Source organism: Hetaerina americana, unplaced genomic scaffold (genome assembly GCF_022747635.1).
Source record: "Hetaerina americana unplaced genomic scaffold, ioHetAmer1.1.p SCAF_5, whole genome shotgun sequence".
Classification (NCBI taxonomy): Eukaryota; Metazoa; Arthropoda; class Insecta; order Odonata; family Calopterygidae; genus Hetaerina; species Hetaerina americana.
The window spans coordinates 94,394,759-94,420,929 of NW_027287095.1; the positions used below are offsets into that span (position 1 = coordinate 94,394,759).

The following is a 26,171-nucleotide window of genomic DNA, read 5'->3' on the forward strand; positions in this document are numbered from 1 at the left end:
GGCGTGCAACCACTCCATGAATTTCCCTCTCCTTGTCACTCGTTATGAAGAAAGCCACTAGTTACTGAAGTCATTTTTGGTCAAAATATTTTTGCTCATTGCACGAATTACTCACCATGTGAAATACTCACCAAGCAAGGTTCCACTATTCTCAAAAATAATCGTTAGAGATGGGTTAAACAAAGCTATGTACTTAAAAAGTAAAAGTGAAAGCATTTTGTAAAGTTCTTTGGTAAAAGTTTGATAAAAAATAGATTAATGGAAGAAAAGACATAAATACTATGATATAGGGGATAAATATCATTACCTTGCTCATAATGAACATCATTATCTCAATCTTCTGGTAGTCAGGGAGGTGATTGGCAAATTCTCCGAGGGCATTGATGAGGGCCTCTTGGTATTGCCGCTCATCCCCCCCCACCTCTTCGTATCCTTCACCCTCGACAGACTCATCTTCTCCAGCATTGCCCTCCTCAGCCACTCGGGAGGGAACCTCACGCATCACTGACTGCCGCAAGTGTGTCAACAAGGAATTGATGATTTCCAGCACAGAGGGACCTATCAAAGCATTATTAAGCAAATTTACAGCAGGCTACTTAATATATTCGGCAATAAACGTTTTGTACATTTCAACAAAATTATATTGCTAGCAGTTGAATTAAGTAAACCATTCACAATGACCAATAAATGACACAGAACGGAGTTGAGTGAGCAATACCAGTGACAAAGAAGGTTCATTCAATCATTCCCAACAGATTTTAAATTAATTAATTGTAACAAACAAATTTATCTAAGATAAAATGTTTACTTAAAGGGTAATTACTTACCGACGCTTTCCCCAGCCGCAATAGAAATTATCTTAGAAAGTACATCAGCAATACTAGTCCGGATCTTGGGGCTTGCTTTGGAGTTGTCGTCCAAATGAGCCATCAGAGTCTCAATAACAGTGTATGAATATTGTGCCTGGGAAATAATAATTCATCATTCATCAAAGTGCTTGAGCCGTAATAATGCACAATTTCCTATGATTAAAAGAATGGAAATTTCAGATGTTCAGAGGCAACCTTTCAAACAACTAGTTAATTGATTAATCCATTCAAATTCTTAAGCACTCGACTTTTGATATCTCATACATCACTCTATAAAATTAATCATGCAGCGTTTATTCCAATTGGTGAAGATGTGCAAAAGAACTTTCATGCAAATGTATTAAAATTAAATTTCAAACAAATAAGGATCTCAAATAATGATCAGCAAGGTGTTTACAAGTACATTGTGAAAATATGTACTCCTTATCATTTGAGGTACTCAAGCTTCTCATGGTATATTTCAAAAATGATTTCCCAAAAGGGAAGAGAAATAATAATGGAAGTAAATAAATCACTAGGTGTCACATCAATTTTTTTTATTTCCTTTCCTCACAGTGGAATTGATTCCACTGACTACGAAGTGCATGACATAAAAAAAGGAGAAAGTCCATGAATGAGTATAAACACAGGATTTAACAGAAATTTTTATGCCTTCATGATAATAAAGTAGTGGAAATATTTGGCTAATTAACATCAAACTTAACATCTTTATGGTATCTGCTGAATTGTAAGCACCCATTCAACCCATGGGCCATTAAACAAAATTGTCCCATTTAAAAGCAATTTGAACCTCAAACATTACAAAGTTTGGCATAGATATAGGTATTTCAATACCTAGGTACAACAGCACCCTCGAATGAAGAAATACGCTTTTGGAAAATAAAACATACACATTTCATGTTTAAGCTTACATATATCCACGTGACCACAGTCTTAATTGTTCTTTGCTGAGAGAAAAGCAAGCCAGGTGGAATCTTGCTGCTTTTCAATTGTTACTAATTGATTGATATTTAAAAATTTCAAAAAGTCAAATCATGGGATAATAGCACATTACAGGGATTTAAAAATTCCAAAGATATGAAGTAAATGTCATTAATCAAGTGAAAATTTAAATTCAAGGGGCATTTAAGCAAGGTTCAACTGTACAAAGTAAACATTACATTACAGCATCTCATTCAGTTTTTTTCAGGAAATGATATTATATGAAACACTTCCATCATGAATGCAGAGTCAAACCCAGTATTTGCATCATCAGGATTTGTTTTCCCACATTTTACACTTATTATCGTGTTCCATAAAATATCCTCAGTTTCCAACATATGTACGTGGAACCCCACACTATTTCATTCTCAGTTTTCCCACTACTTGCATCATTATGAGCTGGTTTGACAGAAATCATAAAATTTTCTCAAACTCATGCATATGAGACTTAATAAAAAAAACTCTATTTACTTCGTTTCATACATATACACCTAAAAAAAAGAAAAAATAGAGCAGTAATAAGAATGGTTCAGGTGAAGTATTTGAAGATGGCGGGGGCCAGTGCAGAGCACCACTAGAGGTGGAAGTGTGAACTACTTGAACTCCGACTTCTGACCCAAACATGTTCAAGCGTGAAAAATGCAAGAGCTGGTGACTGACATCAGAAGTCATTCGCGCTGCCTCGATGCAACAGGTATAACAGCGATGGGCTTCTGAATAATAAAGAAAGTATTAAAACTTGCTCCATTGCATCAAAACTATACTGAATCAAAAAAAAATTATTTTCTTCAAACATTTTTGAATTTGGGCAACCATTTGCACTTGTCAGAGAGTGAGGTACGCTAGATCCAAATGGTTAGATTTCCTCAATTAATTGAAAACATAAATAATATCCTGCTTGAAAACAAAAATATGACGTGAAAAAAGATCATTTTCAATGGTGAAAATTCTCCTGTTCCCACTATTTGCATTTTCCAGCCTTTTCACACTTTTTCCTGGGGTCCCTATAAAAGTGCAAATATTGGGGTTTTACGGTATTTACTTGAATAGATATGACCTTCTTCATAAAAGAAAAGCAATGAAGGCCAACTAGCTTCATCTTTTGTAGCCTGGGTTTTCATTCACGAGAGCTGACTCAGCATTCATAAACAACATTCTTAAGGTCTTCATTTCGAAGTAGCCAAATCAACTTACCTGAATAGAAAACATTATAATTCTAAAGGTGTGTATGGCAAACAAGTTTGGGACCCATAGCTCATGGTGATCAAGGTGCCTGAAAATGAAGAATAGTTCAAACTAATTACTGCGATCAACAATTCCTTGTTTATTGGTTCCTAAAATCATCCTTTTAATGATACAAAAAATCTCTTCACACAACTATGAATCCTCTCGGAAATACAAATCATATTGATACAATCAGGATCAACTACTTGTATTTTTGACATTTATTGCCAATGTATTTGCCAAAGATATTATCAGTATGAGTTGTCTCACACTGTGAATAAACCTTGTAATTCAATTGCAAAAATTTAAAACATTAATAACCTAATTACATTATATGTCAAAGAATTAGCACAAAACACTGTCAGGCAACCCCACTGATCTTAACAACATTTTACATAGCACTAGGGAGAGAAGCCTTCGACCAAGTCACATTTGAGTCCTACTCGGTAAACAATGAAGCAAGGGTGAAGAGAAGAAGAGAAATTCTCAAAGCAGCATCAAAAGTTACTTATAGCCCAGATTAGTCTCACTAATAATTATAACCATGATAATATTTTAAATTAAATAATTCAAAGGGCATATATGCCACTGCATTACTGCTGCTGATTACATCACAGTATACATAATTTAAACGTAAAATATAGGGTCAAATCTTAGTATCATGCTAAAGTGACATAAACAGTTTACCGCACTTCCATGATTTAAAATTAAGTTAATAAGTTGGAACGCACAAAAAAACAGATATTAACTTTTATAAGTTTGAAAACTTAAGAAAATGACAACCCATTTCAGAAGAATTTAAAAGTTTGAAATTTACTTCAATAAGCACCCGTGAAATTCATTACAAGCAGTCCAAATATGTTAACTGAACATATGCATAAGACATGAATCATATTAAGCTTTATTTTATGAGGAGATATGACAAAGTTTGAATCACCAAATTGGGTAATATCCAATAGATCAAGGCAATTGATTAGATAGCAGCTACAATAGTTTATATATTTATAAACTGAACAAATTAAAAATAACTTAAATACATTAGGGGGATAATTAAAGCAAGCCAAATGCAACACCAACAGGAGGGGACACTGACATCTTTGATCTAGGAGGCTTGTGCATCCCCAACAAGAAGTGCAACATGGGGAGGGGGGGTGGCTCACGAGAGCACACATCTCATCTTCCCACATTCCCCCCAAAGGAGCATGAGCCTCTGTAAAACGCTCTTCCCTTCTGAAGGTGATTTCAGCGGAAAAAAATTGTTTACCATAACGACTATAGCAGTGTAATGATAAAGCACAAGGGTCACTCATTGCTAACAAGATTATGCAAGATATGACAAAAAAAGATTGTCAATCTTGGCCTGTCATCAGGGCTAGTATTAGTTGAAGGATATGATTCAAGGTCATAAAAGACAAAAAAATAGGAACTGAGAGAATTGGAGAACTCTATCCAATCCAACATCTCATCAGCTACTATGCAAACAAAAACCTCCCGTTGATACTCTAAGTACATTCCTCCCACTGTTTTCACCACTGCACGCACTGATCTCTCACATCCCTCTTCCCTTGAAACCCCAACCGATGCTCACCTAGGTTTGCTCTATGATGCAACCTACTTTTGATGATTCTCAGAATTACCTTTGCTGCATTGAAAAGTAAACTCATAGTGCAATAGTTCTGACACACTGCCACTTTACATTTCTTTGGAATGTAAACAACATTGATCCAATGAATCAGGCCAAATTCCTTCCTTATAAGTAATATATTTAAGTTCAAACAGATATTCATTTTTTTCTTAACTGAAGTAATTAGGCACAAATGTTCTGCTTTGTTGCAGAGAAACTTTTTTAAACACTCAATTGAAACATCTTCACGACACTGGTTTTGCTAGAGTGTGAGCAAACGCGGCAACCATCTTGCACACAGCTTTCTCGTGTCCAAATTTTCAGTTAATATTCGATGTACCACAATTTTTGAAATGCCTACTATGTCTGCTGGCTCACACACTTTTAGCTGAAAATCATCATCAATGTGATGCTCGTCTTGACAGGTCGTACGGCCTCGTTTAAACTCTGCTACCAAAAATTTTACCGTCGTAAATGAAGGAGCAGACTCACCCAGAGTAGAATCCAGCTCGGGTTTTATATTGGTTTGGCTGAGGCTTTTCAAATAAAAGTATTGTACCACATGACGATGACCAATTTTCGCCATTTTCACAAATTCACTGAAAACGTTCACTATTGATGGCTGCCAAACAGATACTAAAAAACATAACGTATTCAAACTTGAAACATATGCTTTATAGATTGAATACTTTCTGATTCCAATGCAACAATTTCAGAGTGTAAAAATCATTCGCCTTGACTGGGATTCGAACCCAGATCCCTCAATATCCGGTCGAGTGCTTTAGCCACTTAAGCTACCAAGGCGTCCTCTTAAACTCTGAAATTTTCTTTGGAACTTTCTAATTCTTTTTAATTTTAATTAATAATTTTATAATTAATTCATTATTATTAATTATATTTACACATACAATTCATTGCAATAATTATGATGGAAAATCAGGAGTAAGAGCAATCAGTAATAGGAGGGGCAGAAATAAACCTGGCGTTATTATCAGACCAGCCACAATGCCATGGCAATGCGAGGACTTTAAATTTGCTTGCTAGAGGATGATGGCAGTACCTGAGCACAGGGCGGAGGACAGCTCTGATGTGCCCAAAGGATGCCCTCCCCACGAGCTCCCTCATGCAGGTCTCGGCCAGCGTTGGAGGGTCCGACCGCTCTTCCACCTCATCCTCCTCGTCCACTTCATCATCTGCGTCGTCCTCCTCAGCCATCATGTCAGCCTTCCCTCTGCTTCCCTCGCCCTTGGCTCCCTTGCCCCGCATGCTCCTGCAATGCCACATCACACACCCCTCACCAAGAGAACTCGCGTTTCTAACCAACTAACACATCTGTCTTGACAGACGTCAAACACTTCACATACAACACCAACAGGTAAGTAGCCAGTGGGTTATAAGGAAATGCATCTAAACAGAACATAGACCAAAATTGATCATTATATCACTTTAAATATTGTTAACCAATACCTATGTTAACTGAGGGATCACCAATTAAAATAATGTTTAAGCCCAAATGGTTGTCAAATAAAATCAAAAGAAATATTTTTTATGTCCTCTATTTAAACTCTACCGAGAGTCAAAATCAAACTAGTTCATGAAGTAAAGAGTAGGAAACTTAAATCATTATATTCTTTGAGTCCTACTATTTAAGCATGATTTTGGGTCCATATAGACTATACAATGGCACGACACAAATCTTTGCCTATCATAACAAAACACAACCAGGCATTTGACAATAAAGTAAGTCCTATTTCAATTATGCTTACTTCCTTCCTCCCTTCATTCCGTCCGACATCCCTATACCCTATTTGTGTCCCTTCCTTGCTTGCCTAACATCCTCTGCTCCATTACTTTTCAACATCCCACAGCCAAACAAAATGCTCTCTCACCATCTCTCCTGCCCACTTTAGATTTCTCCCAACAATCCCCTCTCCTCACCCACCATGCCTTGCTTTTCTTCATTTGTTTTCCTCTCCGTCCACTTCTGCATCCTTCTCCAGACCCACACTTCAAACCCTCCATCCTCCTAACAGCTTGCTTCAATGACTGTTTCCACCCCATACAAAACCATGCTTCATATAAAATTTTTTGCATTATTATTTCCTTAACATCCTTACTCAACATCCTTGTCATCAATTCCTTCCCCCTAGTGAGAGCCTTTTGAGAGCTTCTACTCTTTATGCCCCACTTACTTCGAACATTTCAGTTAAAAACACATCCAAGATAGATTAACTGTTCCAGCTGCTATAGTTCATGAAATCCTAGTTTCCTTCCTAGTTTGGGAACTCCATAACCAGACCCAATGCCACGTCATAACCAGGGTACCACCGTGTTCTTTTCTTCCATCTTTACCCAAATGAACCTAGACCACCGATTTTCACTTCCAGCAAATTCCTCAACCCACCCTCAACTTCCCACTCTCCCTCCCACGTAGCCATCCTTCTCCTCGAGGATAAGCAAACCCAATGGTTCTATGTATCTGTCCACAGTAAGCCTCCTCCCCACCCCTCTGACATCCCCAGTGCAGACCCAATGCTTAGTCAGAGCCAAGGTGCCACCACCTCAACTGACGAAACCGAAAAAAAAAATTAATGAGAGATGTGAGCAAAGAATCTAAAACAGACACAGCAGTACGACAATGGGATTGGACTGCCACCATTGCTTTTCAACTGCACCCTTGAAAAAAGAGAGAAAGAATGGGGCATAACAGGTGCACCAAAGCACTGACTAAGAGACCAAGACAAAGCTCAAAGGTGTAGAACTGGACTGTCTAGCCTTGGTAGACTGGCAATTATTGCCAACTTTAGCCTTGAGTCAAAAAAAGAGTTTGAAATGCTACAAGCACAGCCAGAGAAAATCGAACACTAAATTTTATCAAAAATAAATTTGACAGGCACTCAAAACAGCACCGTATGAAATCAAAATTAGCACCTATAAAATCCTCCACCAGAGGGACTTTAAATACAAAGGCAAATGGAAGGAACTTGCAACCAAAGAAAGCCATAGAATTGAGCATAGAACGTAACAGTTAACCAAAGTATCTATAACAAAAAATGCCTCCCTTGAAATACAAAAATCTGATGCTGAACAAAGGTAATAAAAGCAGGCACTCAATGCATCAGCCACACTCAATCTAAACACAAAACAATAAGCAAGCAATTAGAAAAAAAATTAAAATCATTAGAAAAATCCTAGTGTCTAGAATCAAAGGCCGTTACCCAAATAATAACACCTTCTACAAACAAATCCCTAAAATCACAGATACGTATGTGCATAATTAAATTCATGGATCATGTAGAAAGATTGGGACCAAACAGATTAATGCACAAAACCTACAACTTCTTGAACACTAAGGGTGATATTGAGACTAGATAGTCCATTCTTCCACCTAACCCTTAAAGACCAAAGAACATACATGATTGGAGCAACAGAAACATACCCACTAATTCCATATGAAATGGACTCCACTCATCTAACAGATCCACAAAGTATAGATTGTGTGGCCAAAAGTGATCCATTCAAGGAAAGGAAGAGAAATTATGAATTTCCCAGGGCTACAATAATAAATGCTAACTGAATAACAAAGTCACACCAACCTTAGATTCTGCATGTTGAAAAGAAGGGATGGGACGATTTTGTCCATATGCACAGCTTCCCAAATGTTTTCCACAAGGTCATCGGAAACAGTTTTTCTCACCACTCCCTGCAAAACAATCACTACCATGTAGCTTGCGCATATTTCAATACAATTTCACTTGCCTTGCCCAGGCTAAGAAAACATTCCAAGTACTGCAGATATTTTATGATCAGATGAGTTTTGAGTTTTATTGTGCAGGTACTTTTCATTTGAAAACGCAACGGACTATGACTTATTAATGCAATGAATATTTAATTATATGCACTGCTTGCTAAAGCTGAATTCATAACATTGCATTTTTTTACCAGATGAACTGAGCATGGCTACTTTTTAAGTTATCTATTCTTTACCTGTAATCCTTTGATTCCAGCAAGACGAATCTTATCCCGGAGTTCTGGTTCACTGTAGTTGCTGTGGCACATGGACGAGAATTTTGAAATGAAAAAATCATAACGCCGATGGTATGATGGTGTGTCCTCTTCAATGTTGGCAAATCTGACAAACTAATGGATTAAACACAAGAGATTTAAAAAAAGTGGAGGGTCAGATATAAAATAAAAAATAAGAAAAAATTTATACCCAATTCATTGGGAAAAACTAATGTTTTGAAAACAATTCCTGACTGAGAAAAATCTCGCTAGATGACTATTGTGTGCGTATTTTTTAATAATGAAATATGAGCTGAGCAACTTTTTCACATCTGCTCCGTATGAATATGTTCCAATGAATCAGGATTTTGATTATTATTTGAGCATTGACTGAATTAGCTGGGTGTTCACAAAGGACTGCAAAATCTTTTTCCACCACATTTTAAAGCAATATACAAATCACCATTCAACAAAAGTCACGCTAGTATCTATTTCAATGACACATTGCAATTTTATTTGAAGGTCTGAACATGGTTTAGGCATATTTACTATTTTTTAGTGATCCAATTTAATTTTTCCTACGGTTCTCAAAAAGGCTTTTGAAATCAGGAGATAATTGCTTCAAAACGAAAATAATTAGATGGTCGGGTATCCATTACTATAAATATCAATCACCTATACATCCTGACATTTTATGAGATTTCTCACAACAGTCCAATTAGGATAGAAAATGAAGGGAACCAACTGGAAACCATAGGTATGGAACATGCCCACCAATCAAAACTGAAACCAAGAAAATAAGTTCATATGAATTCCAATACTTCAGGTTTCACTTCATGGAAATCTCAAATATCTACTTAAAAATTCCGGCAACCTGATTGTGACAAAAAACAATGAAAGGCATTCTAAAAATAAATTTTCTTTGGTGATGAAATAATTCTTTGTTTAAAATTAATTTTTAATAATGTGTTACAAAGTTATATACTTGACACTTTCAGACTTCACTTAGAAGAGTTTATAATTTTCCACAGACTTTATTTCACACTACCTTGCGTTTCACTGACTTGCGGCATCTGATGTGGTACCTGATGATGCCACAAGTTGGTGAAATGCATTGTACTCTGAAATAATATCTGTGGAAAATTAAAAACTCTTTTAATATATGTTACAAAGTTATTATTACAGGATATAAGGGCACATCAACTAATTTACACCAGGCAATATATTTTCTGAAGCAAACTATATTTGTCTCTTCATTCTAATAATCAAAAAGACCAACAACACAAATAAATAGGGATTCGAGAAATCTTCAGTTATTCACAGTATGTCTCAAGGGCAAACCTTAATCCCTTTTGGCACAGTCACTGATAGTTATTAAAAAGTTTCTTGTTCTGGTTAATGACAAAAATGGTTATTAGCACACACAGTAGGAATACCAAAATATGGATAAATATATCATTTAGCAATACTACTTACTGACTGGGTAGCAAGAACTTGAAGTTTGGGCTCTGTTGATTCTAACAGTTTTTGCACCATTCTTAGAAAGCTTTCCACAAAGAGATTGAGGTTCTGTGCATGGCAGGCGACTAACAGTTGGTCCATAGCTTCCATAGCAATGATGACAAAACTAAAATAATTTCAAAATACAGTTGTCAGCAAATTATATTTCAAACGGAGCTTTCTCAAAACCCAAGATGCACAAACAAAAACTATAAAATGAAAAGTTGATCTCTATTTATGAACAATCCATGCCAGATAATAAGCATAACTTGATTATTTATTGCACTGCTCAAGTTTGGGGGCAATGTCATATTTCAAACATTGAAACAATAAGCACCAGAACCAAATTTTAAAGAGGAATGATTAAATGCATTCCAGTGGCTACATACCCATTTCGTCTTCTATAAATATCTCTGCTGGCTCTCTGAAAGAGGTATTCACCAATTCGGTCGAGTTTTTCAGGCGAAGATAAAGCATAGAAGGTGAGCTTCTCCATATTATTCTTGACGAGGCCATCCTGCACCAAAAGAATTCCATTCATTAAAGGCCGTATATAATTACAGCAGTCATTAGACTTTTGGGCCTGACTGCACACCAGCACTCGGGATATGTGCATTTCATGGAAATTAAAGGGGGAGTGCTAGGGAGGGGAGTTTTAAACAGGAGTTGAAGGGCATTAGACTCCATTGCCCTTTCTACTTCCCAATGCTCCATTCGCTGCTTCCTTTATTCCTTGTTTCAGATACGTATTTTCATCTCTCTGGTACCACACCCACCCACCCCTTCATCCTTCATCATAATTTAATCAACTCTCCCCAGGTAATTCTTCTACATTCCATTGTATTACACTATTACCCTTACTCATTCTCTAAAATTTAACACTACCCTTCATGAGTACTCTTTTGTGGTTCAGATTTGCATCGGCCCCCAGGAAACTCTTGAGTTGATCACACAATACCTAAATCTGTGCCTACCATATTATAACCCAACTGATTTCGTCCTCCACTCCACAAAATTTCGACCTCGTGTACCTACATCTACAATGCTGTTTGAACCAGACATTAACTATAATTAACCTGCTGCTAATGCAAAACTCCACAGATTAAACCTGTGGTCATTCCTATTCCTAAACTATACTCTCCTCCCTTGCTCCCATCTCCCCCCTCCCCCAAACTCTGCATTCCAATCCCCCATCACTATCACGTGTTTCCTCCCAAAGTACATTTGCAATGATTTCGTCTGACTCTCCTCCCTTGCTCCCATCTCCCCCCTCCCCCAAACTCTGCATTCCAATCCCCCATCACTATCACGTGTTTCCTCCCAAGTACATATGCAATGATTTCGTCTGACTGACTGTTTGCACAATCAAGTTCCTCCCTATGACTGCTTGTCACCATATACACCTATATTACCACTAGATTGATCATGTCTGCTCTTGTATATACTAAATACGAGGGTTATTCAGAATGTAAGGTCCGAATTGCAGTAGCTAATCGAATGTCTAGCGAGCATTGAAACTCACATTAGCACCAGCTCCCGGCATGCCTTGGGCATTCAACAATTCCATTTGCATTGGTATTGTTGCAGTACGCTGTTTACAGTGTGAATTCAAAATGTTTTAAACAATTGATCAACCCGCCAAAACACAAATTATGTTCAGTGATTCGTTTGTTGTCGTCAGCAAGACATGTTTCTTTAGAAGTGGAAATTTATCGACGGATAATTTAAGTATATGGCCCCAATGCGATGAGTGATGGCAGCAAAGTGCATGAGTGGGCGAGAGCTTTCAAGGACAGATGGGAGAATGTTGATGATGAACCGGGCCAACCATCAGTGATCACAGACGATTTGGTCAATGCCGTGGATGGACAGATTTGTGATGACCGTACTGACCACCTACCATACAGTTCAGACTTGGTGCCGACCAATTTTCACTTGTTCTTCAACTTGAAGCAAATTCTCGGAGGCAAGTGCTTTGCCACAGATGATGAGGTGAAAGAAGCAGTTGAAGACTGCTTATCCTCACAGGCGGTAGACTATGACTTCGGCAAGCAAAATCTTGTAGAACGTGACAACAAATACGTAGACAAAAATGTAAACTATGTAGAAAAATGGAGAAAGATGTAAGGAATTTAATAAAGAAACTTTTTGAAAAAATTAGAGGAGGTTTATTTTTTATTAGTAATCGGACCTTACTTTCCGAATAACCCTTACATATTATTGTCGTTCCCCTGTTCTGGGTTCACCAGCCATCTCCCCAATTTCCTATTCATTATTATGGCTACCCCTTGTTGACTCATCACCCCGGAGTATTTATGGTTTTCCAAAATAAAATACACAACTTTTTTTCCTACTTCAGCAAGTATAATTGTTTAAATTCCAAATATTTTCTAATTTCTCATGAACCTGGACTGACATATGTACAAAGCATAATTGTTTACGCACTTATTAGTTTAAAGTAATATTGATCAGCTGATTATTAGCAGCCATAAAACCATCGTGTTTATTTCATGATTAAATAAGGTGAAAGGAACACCAAAATAAGGACTAAGTTTGAGCATCTGTATAATATAATTCGGCACTGATCTGTACGGCCCTTAATAAATATTACTTTCTTCCTCAACATGTAAGGCCCCCTCAGAAAAGGTGAGTCAAGTTTCACAATATGTACATCATTGACATGATCATACTTAATTGGCCATCATGCATCAACGACACTTTAAACACACTCAAGAGCATCTTTTAGCATACATGAAGCAATTTTGATTTGGAGCACAAATAACATTTAAAAGAGTTCTCTCCAGACCAGATCTTCATGAAGTCCTACTTGAGCCAATTTAAGTATCCTCATATCTTCTCACCTTTTAGTAATGTAACAACCAAGTAAATTGTACGATTGACATCATTCACATACCTGAGGATTTACCGGAAAGATGTTGTCCACAAGTCTTTTGTACCTGGGCCGAAGTGCCGAACAGCACCCACAGCAACCTACAAACAGATATTTCATTTAAACACCATACTTTCATGTGGGTCATACGTTTCATTTGGCATACATGCATACACAGACAATTCAATAATCAAACCAGTGATGTCATACAAATAAAAGTTATATTTTACACTCCTATCACAGAAATTTATTTCAAAGATCAAATTCGACTGATTAATCTGATTAAGATTCATGCCTTCCATGGCAATCAATAAAATCAAGCAGAAACTGTAAAGTGTTGCTTTTTATAAAAAAAATTATTTTACTAACAATGATCAAATTTGACAGGGCAAATCTGACAGCAAAGCATGCTATAATTCAGAATTAAAAACCAATCTTAAGTCATAAGACTGTAGACTACACAACTCATAGATAGGTATTTATTTGGTTATTATTGTTAACTACAAACATAGTCAAGACAAGGATAAGCAAATGATGCACCTTTCTAATTGTATCCTTAACGTATTATTTGATAACTGGTTTTCATTTCAGATACTTAAGGGTCATTTATTGAAAAAACTGCGGGTCAGTTAAAATTTTACAGTTAGTATTTTGTATACTTCACACATGCAACAACATCAATTCTTGAACTTTTGAAAATGGGGGAAATTCCAGGGTATATACACTAAAAGCTACGAGCAGTCTGATGAGGTTATTTCCCTGGAGAGATATTCAAAAACTCTGCTTATCCATCACACTCACGGCTCTGCTGCTCTGGCATCGAGCACATGAATTTGCATTCCCTAAACAATACATCAATACTCTTTAAATCAGTCCATTTCAGGGTAAGCTCAGACAAAAGAAGCTGAATTTGAACGTATTTTGGGAAAAACACTGTTTTTGGGCACCTACACCTCTTCCACAGTCATGAACTGTTTTGTGCACGTTCCTGAAATGTCTTGCTATTACTTCCATTGACACAACATTCTTCCAGCATGTTCGATCATGGCTTCCTCACCCTATCCTTTTGTCTCAACCCATTTATTCTTCTCCCATGTACCCATTAGGTTATTTGGCTCCAACATGTACTACCATTACAACCAAACTAATGAAGCCCACTCCTTTCATACCCATCTATTACTGGAGAAACTAATCGATGCCACTTCAACAGCCCAACCGCTCCTCATCATTCTCTTTGCTCATTGTTCACCATTGTCCGTGAAATGCCACTTAAATAATTTCAGTCATTCCCCAGATGGGGCCAACGATCTCATTGGTGAAGTTATTTAGATTAAAATATCATACCATCAGGGATCTCATTTATAATTTTTGTTCCATAAATATTCACATTAGTAATGCTACAATCATTTGAGGTCGTTCACATTCCCTATTCATGAGGGCCAGTCTTTCCCTGAGGTTGGAAAAGGGCAGATGGCATTAACAGCTAAAGAGCACCCAAATAAAGAACAATAAAAAGAACAGCAATAAAGCTTCTTGAATGCAACTGGAAATGTTTCAGGCACTACTCGGTGAAACTCTTTGATGGAAAATGTTTGTTACTACCTATAAATATATTTCTTGTATGACCCGGTTTCATTGCAGAGTAACATCATCATGTGTGATGTGATGGTGCCCATGATGTTACTCCGCAATGAAACCTGGTCATTCAATAAATAGATTTTTATGCACATCACCACTTTACCTTATAAGAAATTTCAATGCTAAATGCAGGTATTTCTGTTGGGTATTCGACTGTATATCACAAGAGAATGAGGCTCTTTTGAACAATCTCAGAAAACTTTTTGAGTGACAAGTACCAGTTTATAAACAAATTATTCAATAATTATTTTCCATTTCCCTCAAGCAAGCGCATTTGCAACCAGAATCAATGGTTCTCGGAGAATTAGAGTCAGACTTTCCTTTAAATTTTAAGAAAGTTGGAGTCAAAGCCTGGACTGTCAATGTTGCTATTAGAGAGGGAGAGAGAGAGAGAGGAGAGTGATAGGTGAATATTTTGGGAGGGTTGGTATTAAAGATTTTCCTTACTGAGTCACATTTATAAAATCAATTATTCATTACAACTTTGTAATGAGATTGTAATGAATAGTTGGTCACAAGGTCGTAAATTCGTTTAACAGAAAAATCAGAAAACTTGCACCTTTCTTTCATGATCTTGAGAGTTTTTAGATACATTTAATGTTTCCAAAACATCCAATCAATGAGTATCAAATGATAAAATTCACTCCACAAAGTAAAAAATGTCCTTGAAATGTTGAAAAATACAGCACTGCATATTAAATCTCCTTAGGTATTCATAAGAGTTGGATTTAATACACATTCACAATGCTACGTCACTGATAAAAGTGGATAGAACAAGAATGATGCCTGGGTATTTTGTCCCTGGAATTTATGCATCCGAGAGCACGGAAGGTCCAATGGGCAACACATGCTGCTTAACACTCGAAGAGGGCTGGCCACACACCTCACTCCCGGGTTCCGTTCGGGCAGAGGGCAGCGATGTCGAAGGAGGAATTGACCGGTATCAATACGATCAACCTATTATACTAAGAGCCCTGAGAGGCTTGGCGGACCGAGGAGGCCTTGAAAAATATTCCTCAAACTTGCGCTAGCAAAATGGAATGCCGGCGTAGATGATCCTAGTTCCCTCTCCGCCGCACTCGATTACTACTGGCGGGAGAAGACAACTCGTGGGGTACTCATTTTTACCACTTACTTCAGGGGGCAAAATTAATGATTATGCTTTCGAGGGGGGGAGCAGTTTATCAATGGGGGGAGGGGCAATGCGAAACGCCGCAGACGCATCAGCCACAAAACTGGAGCCTCGCCAAGGGAGGCTTCACACTCTGGACCAATTGCGTCAGCAAACGGAGAGATCGATCCCCAAGTGGTTTGAGGAGGGCATTATCATTTACATGTTCAGGAGTTTAAGTACAGTCACGTCTAATTTGGCGTACAGTCCGTGCCTTATTAGTGCATTTTCACGAAAGCCAAAATTATTATCAAGATAAAAACATTTTTTCCGGTCAATAATTTGGGTTCTTAATCACAGTACAACGAACTTATTATACGTCTCAAGCAAGTAAAGGGAAGTGAATTTAGGTACGAACTTCCTGTTGCAGTTATTACTCTTTATTTTGTCTGTATTTGCATTAGATCGGTCAGATTAGTCACATCTAATAGCAGTCATTAAACACAAAGTTGTTGCATCACCAACAACGCGTAGTTTTCATTCCGTGGCCCGATTGTAGGCCTAAAAAGTCTTAGTTTGTAGAAGAGATGAGGGAACAAATAAGGAATTTTAATTTGAGTTCTCAGCTTTAAAAACTCAGTTACTTTTGCCTCGGCTGCTTCTTAGAAAAACACACGCGTTCACGTAGCCAATTATTAGAAAAAAGATAAATAATTCTTGTTTGATGAATTAATCCAAAGCGGCTGAATGCCATGATTCTTACACATGCAGTCATTTGTGTAAATGCTTTACTCGAGAAGATTCAAGGCCTGTCGTGCGAGTTTCCTTTTGTTCGTCCGAGAGCATTCGCGGCACCAACTTCGCACACACCTCTCTCATGTCCATGTTTTCGCTCGCAAGTCGATGCACATCACTTTTAGGGATGCCAAGTTCATCGGAAACCATCCGAGCACTTAATCTGCGATTACTGTACAACAACGCCTTCGCTCTTGCAAGATTTTCGTCACTTATTGAGGTCGAGAGGCGCCCTGGACGTTTAGCGTCTTCTGAATCTTCTCTACCCTCCCGAAACAACTTGTGCCGCTCAAAAACACCCGATCTACCCACGGTGTTATCACCATAGATTGTCTTGAGAATGTCACGAGTCTCTTTCCCGGTTTCACGCCAAATTTCGCGCAAGATTTGATGGGGTAGTGCCATTCCAACAACCGGTTCATGACGGAGCGTAACGACGTCACGTTATAGAGGTTTCGCAAACGAATGATCCGCGAAGGCTGGGAGCCAACTGCCACCGGTCTTTCCTGTGACTCCCCTCCCTCGAACAAAGCCAGAGAAACCGCCGCCCATCCGTCCGTCTATCCGGGAAAACATAAGTCATACTACTTTTGGGACAGACCTTGTATTATCGAGCAATCACCTCCCTGGTATTTTTTGCATGCTGGTGTTAAATTTTGCAGGACTTCGCGGCTTTTACTTATCATGCATTAATGAAAATGATTCAAAGCAATTGAAAGTAAAGCAAACCGGCAAGAAGATATTTTCACAGTGTAGTTCTGAATTATTTGCGTACTTCAATTCACCACATAACTTAGGACGTCTCTTCCTGAATTTCTAATAACCATTCTTTTCTTCACCCTATGTTCCTTTCTCTTTCCTTCCACAGTCATCACAACAGCAGCAGCGGCATAATGGCTTCGAACATCCTACTTCTATGAAGATTTCTCTTTATTTCCGAATGTTTACCAACACTCCACCGCTTGGCATTAGGACTTACGTTTTTAGCATATCGCACGCGAGTCAGCTGACAGCCAAACTCCTCTACTGAGTACCATCCAGGCACGGCAACATTCTGAACGATCTCTAATCAGGAAAAGTCTTCCAAAGCTCCTTTTGAACCGGAAATTTTCAGCAAAATGTGTCCAGAAAAGAGTCGCAGGGCAGAGATCTCTTCCCTGGGTGGCCATCGACGATACTCACCCTATAAACCGGGGTCAGAACGCTCAAAAAGGAATTCATTCCTTTACTGCACAATTTGGAGAGCTGGGAGTTTTATCATAAATTCCACGGCATCTATCCGTAGTCTATACAGCGACGAAATCACAATGGAGGCATCGGAAGGGCTGAGGCAGGAACGAAAGACATCGCAGAGTGAAGACACAGATCGAGGAGGGATTGAAAATTGGGGCATAACGACAGGATGAAAAGAAAGTGAGTAAATATGATGACACGGAGAGTGGCGGGGCATGAATCCTAAACTCGTTCGTTGGGGAAGACGAGCGAGAGAAAGAGAGGAAGAATTATAAGCGAATATGGGAATAAAAGTAAATGTTTCGTGCGAAATTGAGGGAAATTGAAAGTATAGAGAGTTAAGAAAGGAAGCCGCCCAGGGAAATTAGTTCTATTGCACTTAAGTGCTGCGGAAATTCACTAAACTGTTTAGTGGTTGACATGGACCGTCAAGAACGTATCTCCAACGGTTTAGTCCATAAAAAATAATTCCATCCACGTATATCCCTACTGCTTCCGGGCAGCATACATGTAGAAGCTGCACGCTGAACTCAGTAGACATTAAGAGCAAGGATACAAACCTTCATGTCCAATAAAAAACCGAACCAAGGAATATAACGTGATTTATCTTCCTAAGTTCTACCTGTTACATTTCAGATGGTCGCCGGCGCGCTATTTTTAAGGCTACATTAAACTGGCATCATAAATTTACCCTCTAAATGAAATTATCCTCCAAAATGTCCTTTTCCATACGGACCGAACATGTAGCCGCGACGCATTCGATATTAACGACGAAAGTGACCGAAATTAAATTTTTGATTGAAATTTCGTTAATTTCACAGTCCAACTTCGAAAGATACACATAAAGCTGACTCAAGATTTAACACGTATACAAGGTTTGTCTAAAAAGTATCGGCAACAAGTTTTCTCGACGTGAGTACGTTAAGCGCTAAAAATTCAGCTGACCGTCGGTTAAGTGTGCGCATGATCGCACATTGCATACTGGCATTGATGAGATGACAGTGCACACACCATTGTAACTGAAAATTTGGCGATTCGAAAGATGTGCGCTAAATTCGTCCTCCCGAAGGTCTTTGGACGGAAGACCAAGAGCAGAGTCGAGTGTCTGCTTACGAAGACCTCCTGCAACAACATCACGACGATTCCCCAACCCCCTTACAGTCCCAACTTGGCACGAAGACTATTTCCTATTCCCAAAAGGTTTAATCATCTCATCCTCAAAGAACACCATCATGGGACCCCCAAGTGCCGTCAGAGAAGCTTACACGCGGACCCTTAAAGACCTTCTGCCTACCAGGGAGCCTTTGAGCCGTGGAAAAGCCACTGGAAATTGCGTCGACGCCCAAGGGATATACTTTGAATAATTTTGAGGCATTATAGCAATATCTTAAATAAATCTATTTTTCCGAAATTTTTCCCGATACTTCCATACACAAAGCATGTATTGACTGAGATTTCACGGTAAGGATCGGCCTTTGCCTTGAAGACCTTATCTGTCCATCGCCAAAATAGACGTCAGTGGTCAAAATAGCCGGGAAAAGCAACAGATGACTCATTATCACAATTACCGTCACGTTTGCTGCTTTCACCATCTGTAAATTGCACAAAAACTGAATTGATTTGCTTCGCAAAGGTGGGAATGAAATTAGGCGCCTAAGATTAAATATCCCCATCCCAAGTTTCGTGCGCCAAGCCAAAGTAATTCAATAAACTAGAAAATATTGTTTTTCTAACACCATTCCAATCCAATTAATACCTCAATATTTCTAGTAAATAAGTAAAACCAACGTGGTTGAATGGAATTCATAAAACTGAAAATGATTCCTCATCCAACGATAAAGTGCATTCGTCATCAAAGAAATCGTTCGACGAATATTGTGGATGCCAAGACCAGCGATCTTGCTGTTCAATGCCTACGCACAATTGCCATTCGAACGCCCAAACATTATGCACAAGAAGTAATGAAGAACAATGCTCGTTAAGAAATCAACAAAGATTTCAAGTTCCTAGCCATATTCCAGAATTCGCATAATATACGAATCAGAGGATTTAGAGAGGAATTAAAAATCAAAAAGCACATACAACGTCAATATACAAAAAACTACATACATCACCATTGCGATGATAATTACATACATAGCGATTTCTTATGTCTTATTCTTGCTGAGCGCACGTTTGACAGAGAACACCCCTGTGCTCTGGACACACGTGTGCCATACAACGAGAGCATTTGATTCCATATTTCCGGTCAATGGTTCCGGGGAAATGAACACACCTTCCCTGTCTCGTTGCTCCTGTTGGGGTTCGACGGATTGGGCCTTCATCCAACATTTCTTGAATACAAAATAAAGTGCCTCGGCAGAGTATACAGGTATATCCTCCTCTTTATATGGGGCCATGTTAGGTATTGGATCAAACACACATCTTGCGTGTTTAACTGGACCACAGCATCCGAAGATCTAAAGTTAGAGCGCCGAGGCATATTTTGGATCTTTTTATGATCATAACAGCCGTAAATTAGGTTTTCTCATACATACTTATATGTATATATAGTGTGGGCACTGTACAAGAAATACTTGCCCAAAAATTACAAACAAAATAAAAGCGAGGAAAATTTGAAAAATAACAAAATGTATACGCAAACGGTAACGCGGGGTGAAACATCACCCTACTCGCACTTCTTATGTTTACTGCTCCTCGAGACTGCGCGTGCCACTGACTTGGGGAACGTGAGGGCTCTCCCCCCTACCCCCTTTGGATAATCTAAGTAAATGGTTAAGAACCCGAGTCGCAAACGTAAGCCGTTTTCGTTTGGCGCCAGGAAAAACCCCGCTCTGAGGTGTTTTTTCAACCCCCTTCACCGTTCTTGGGTTAATAATTTTAATAAACTGTTTGTACTCGGCAAAGAAATGTGCGAAAACCGTGTGCTTTGCAATTCCGAGTCCGCCTGCGTAATTAATGCGGCAATCACAACATTGTGATATTTCCCAATTCAACAACACTCTCGTTTCAAAATTCATTCCAGGAGTTTCGAGTCCGCCTCGAAGACTGACGGTTCGATAGAATTTCAACGGTGGCTCGGCGTCGCTTCTCCCCCTGGCACGCGGATACCCCGAGAGGAGAACGGATTTCTTCGTGTGCCAGAGGGTGTGGAGGGAGGGCAGTGGTAGCAGGGGAGGGTTGGTTGACAGCGGCTGGGAGAAGATGGATTCTCTCCTCGCACCCCCAACGTGCACAAATCAATATTTAAAGAGTCATGCTCGACGCCCTCCGGCAGTAACACACCGACATTCATAAAAGATAAATGTGAGTGCATATATATATATATATATATATATATATATATATATATATATACATACATACATACATACATACATACATATATATATATATATATATATATATATATATATATATATATATATATATATCTGAAGACGACAGCCGTGCTGTCGAAACGTAAAATAACAAATTGTGAGTGTCCTTTCTTTGTGTCTCTATATTCTAAAAATCTACATCTGTGTTTTTATATATATATATATATATATATATATATATATATATATATATATATAAAATCATTACATTGCCGGCCCCCGTAGCGACGGGGTGACGCACTCGCCTGCCGAACCTAGAGGTCGCGGGTTCGATTCCCGCCTAGGTGGGGGTTTCTCCATCCAGGGCGCTTGGGTGTTAGTAATTGTTTCTGTTGTTACATCGTTGGTAAGAGTCCGACGTAAATGCCGAAGTGCTGTCTTAGGATCAATTGGAAATACGATAAACTATCGGTATTATACAGGTTAAGGTAGGTTTTGAATGGACACAAGCTACCGAACGGAACAGCGACGATTCCCCTGTCTCTCCTAAAAGAACACAACCCGACATCCATCCTTACGATAAGCCCCTCAACAATTCCACATAAATCCTGCATCCCCTCCATTCATTCCGTCCAATCTCCAGCTCCTCCCTCATTTGCCAAACGTTCTCCCCTCTATCACAGCCTTCAACATCCAACTGTCAATCAAGACCCTTCGAATCCACCTTTCAGTGCCTCCTTTGGATTCATGCCAGCAATCCTTACATGGAGTTGACATTATGAAGGTTTCTTCGTATAATATCCCAACTACTTACATTATCCTACAAATCGAAAGCCCACTTCAGTCAGAGTTAGTGGCGGCGATAGTGAAGTGCTTCAACTAAGCATCCTATTATTGCAACTAACTAATCGAAACCAAAATACGTCAAACGTGAAAAACAGATGCCACCACGACCCAGTTTCATTCTGATTCTATTTTACAAGTGCAAATAGCATAAAAGTCGGATGATTCAGGAGAGATTAATAAATTATTCAACCGCCAAGTAGGTTTGAAAAATACTCTAAGCTACTGTGGATGAACTCGTGGAATGAAAAATCATCGATGGAATATCTGAGCATCTTGAAGCGAGTACTTAAGTCACCAGCTACGGTGAGATTTAACGTTAAGTAAATGTACAATGGCCAATCCGAAGGTGTCGATGTCCAACCCTGCAATGGCCTCGGGGTGCTGTGCAGTCATGCGCTGGCTGGCGTGATTCTGCGTGGCTTTTTGGGTGTCATATGACCACAGTTCTCTTGCTGTGAAGAATGGGAAATGACCTCATCAGTAATTAGAATAGCGGCAGCGTTGAAACTTTGTGGAGCTCCAGGCGTGAATGACCAAATGATCGAAATACTACAAAGGAAGAGCAGGGGAGGAAAGAAGTCCAATGGACAACACACAAAAAAGAAGGGACAATAGCATATGTCACATTTTAAGGCAAGGTAATTAAGTTAAATGCCCTCGGGAAAAGCTGAGAGGAAAAAATACAGAGCCGTATCCCTCACCAGCGGAAATACGAGGGTTGTAAAGAAAGTAACGTACGTTTCGGCCTAGAGTGGCGTGGTGGGTAGGGCTAGAGCCACCATCTTGGTGTCCCTGCACTCAGCACTACGTATCCTGCCGATGGTGGTAGTGTGCAGACCGTGGTTCTTTGCTCACATTGCCAACTGTTGAAAGGTGCGCTGCAACATTAAATCCCGAGAGTTGTAAACTAAGATCTGTGATTAGGTTTTTACAGGAACACACCACGGGTCAATCGCAATTGTTAAGCAAATTTGTGAAGTGTACGGAGATTGAATAATGAGTGAAGGCGGAGTGAGGAAGTGGTGCATTCTCAGTTTAAAATGCCCACAGCACCAATGTACACGACGAGGGCCGCAATGGTCGGCCTAGCCTAGCGACAGATGAACTGACGGTGGAAATCATCGAAAATATTCATGAAAATCGTCGATTTACGATTATGGTTCTCTCGCTTACACGTGGCTTGCAAACATAGGGCTTTTACATTGACTCAGAATTGCATGCTGGTGTATAAACAAGTGGTTTAAATGTTAATGCGGCGGCAGATTGCTTCAGAGACGGAATTAAAAAAGTTTGTGTATCACAAAGATACAGGGTCGCACCCAAAAGTGGTAGGACTGATTTTTTTACAAGAATTTTATTGACGATATGCTTACATCGACTTAATAGTCTTCAAAGTATGCTCCTTGAGCTGCTACGCACTTAGTATAACGTTGCTCCCATTCCCCGTACGCCCGCTGGAAATTTTCTTTGGGGATGCCGTTGATGACCCTCGTCGAAGCCTCTTGAACGGCCTTTATCGAGTCAAAACGTCGTCTCTTGAGCTGTCTTTTCATCAGGGGGAAGAAGTCCGGTGGTGCCAGATCGGAAGAATAGGGCGGGTGCGGCGACGTGGCAACGCCGTATTTGGCCAGGAGCTGTCTGACGACGAGTGCGCCTTTGCAGAATTTTCGGCACCACCTTGGCGCACACCTTGCGCATGGCCAAATCCTGTTAAATAATGCGTTGGACGTTGGATGCAGACAGACCCAACTGGTCTGCAATTTCTTCACTGGTTAAGCGTCGGTCTGTGTTCAGCAGTGTCCTCACTTTGTCCACATTCGTGTCGGTTCTTGCCGTCGACGGCCGTCCGGAGCGATGGTCGTCTTCAACGAGCTCCCTACTCTCTTTAAACAACTTGTGCCACTCAAATACTGGGGAACGGCTTAAGGCATGTCCCCATAAGCCTGCTTGATCATATCGAGGGTCTCAGTTGTCGTCTTCCCGAGTTTCGCACAAAACTTCACAGAATAACGTTGCTCTAAATTCAGATTCATTTTGTTTTTCGACGCGGACAAAAAACTTGCTTCACTAAAAACGGTGTCCTCACTCAACGACAGCCCGCAGGCGACTGAGGTTGGTTTCGGTCTGTTGCTAAGAGCCCCCTCCACCTTACCCTGCCAGGCAGACCCCCTCCGGCGCTCCGTTCGCACCAGAGAAAATCAGTCCTACCAATTTTGGGTGCACCCCTGTAAATCCCTCAATTTGAATGGCGACTACGTGGAAAAATAGCTTAAGAATGTGCCTTCCAAATGTATATAATAAAACTTTCCCTTGTATTTAGATTCATATTTTATTTCAAAACGTAATTTACTATTTGGACAGCCCTTGCAGATGGTGGAGTTTGGTGGGAAACCCCCAGTGGCCCCTACAAAGGTGTTGCCCCAAGGAAGTGATGTCAAGTCAATCTTACTAACTGAAAATAGGCGATGGTGGTATTTTACTGAAATATTTTAAAATTGGAATAATCTTTAAATTTCCAACTGAGTAGGCTACAAGTAACTATCGAAATGCCTCTTTAATCGTCTCGATTGAGGCCAAGATTGTGATGCCATCGAATTTCAGAAAACCTGTATTTTCCCCAGCACCGAATCGCTCGCGTGGAACTGTTGATATCGTACCCTGCGCGTGTTCCATAGTTCAACTATTTTTAAAAAGCTTCTCCCCGCGACCTTTATCCGAAAAAACTGGAGGAAAAAAGAATTATGTTCGGTCATTTCCGTCGGTATAAGGGTTTTATTTTTACACCGGGGCGATGGAAATACGGCCGACTCCCAGGCTTGCCTTTTACCTCGACGCGGGAACGGAAAGCGAAATGTCAGCCCCCGCTCTTCCCCCCACCCTCCTCCTCCGTACCCTCCCCTTCACATAAAAGCGAACGTCTCCTAAAACCCCTGAGGGCGCTCAAGTGCGAAAGGGTCGAAAGAACCCCTCCCACATCGTCATCTGTTCCCGTTTCCAGCACGCCCAGGTCAAAGAGATGCACGCCATTCATGTTGAGGACCTTTCTTAAAGAATGGGAAAGATTAATATTTTCGGACCGGACTCTCTCCGAGTTACGTGAGCATTGACCCGGAGTCTCCTTCGTGGCCCCCGCCGTTGCCCGTCCATGGCTAGGCAGTGACCGGGGCCACGGGAAAAGTGGGCATCATTTTTGCCACCGCTCATGAATGACGGCCATGATTTCCCTCCCCGGTAGTCACTACCATTTTATGTAACTTTGTCCTCCTTCGGGATAAATGACCGAATTCAAAACTAATTTCCCGACAAACTAAGGCACTCAGGGAGCTGAAATGTTTTGGAAGTATTCGTCAGCCTCCCACATCATGTCATAGATATCGTGTCAAACTTCGATCGAAAGAAAGAGATCACTGGAAGAAGATATTAAACTGATGATGATATTCATGTCATTTCAATGGTCATTGGATGTGGGAAGTCAATCTAGTTTTATCTCGCTCAAGTCATAATTCTCTCTGATTCTCTAACCTGCTGAAATAGGCGCGTGTTTTGGTGGATTTAATGGGTCGATAATGAACGTTTAATCAACAGTAAGACGACTCGATCATAAAATTACACTGTACGTGTATTTACACTTCTGGTAAATGCTTCATCCTCATTCTTCGGCATTTCTTTTGAATATCCGTGAAATGGTGCAATTGGCATGTACAATTTTTTTAGAAATAACCTCAATCCATCGAAAAAGGGAATTGGGTGTAATTCATGACGTTCACTCCATTGAAAATAATACTCATTTCAAACTTGGTTATGACTCATCCCAACACTCAATATTTTGTCTATCCTCCAAATGCTTATCACGGCCCGAATCACCATTGAATCACAACTTTCATTGTAATATGGCAAGGGAAAGCATTCATATTCATTTATAGAAAGTGGGTGCAGAGATGTAGCTTTTCTTAGGGCATATCTGGAGCAATAATTATAAATCTTTGTGTTTTGCAATTACTAAACTTCAGCATCGTGTCCCAAAGATGTTTTCAATTACTATACTTCAGCATCGTGTTCCAGAGATGTTTTCATACGCAGGTAAATGGCTAGCGCATAGCACGAAGGCGTAGTGATAAAATTTTAGCTAATTCAG

At 39.6% G+C, this 26,171-nt stretch overlaps 1 protein-coding gene across 2 annotated transcripts in view; it reads right to left on the bottom strand.

The window, feature by feature from the left end:
* Positions 1-26,171, bottom strand: part of stmA (Protein EFR3 homolog stmA) — a 76,476-nt gene that overhangs the window by 26,793 nt on the left and 23,512 nt on the right. For both annotated transcript variants that reach the window (XM_071592953.1, XM_071592952.1), the window contains 9 exons: positions 13,118-13,194; positions 10,593-10,720; positions 10,180-10,330; positions 8,686-8,838; positions 8,295-8,401; positions 5,759-5,968; positions 3,045-3,123; positions 828-963; positions 308-558 (listed from right to left, as the gene is read on the bottom strand). In XM_071592953.1, the coding sequence (XP_071449054.1) occupies positions 308-558; positions 828-963; positions 3,045-3,123; positions 5,759-5,968; positions 8,295-8,401; positions 8,686-8,838; positions 10,180-10,330; positions 10,593-10,720; positions 13,118-13,194 (1,292 nt within the window). The remainder of the gene's footprint in view (positions 1-307; positions 559-827; positions 964-3,044; positions 3,124-5,758; positions 5,969-8,294; positions 8,402-8,685; positions 8,839-10,179; positions 10,331-10,592; positions 10,721-13,117; positions 13,195-26,171) is intronic.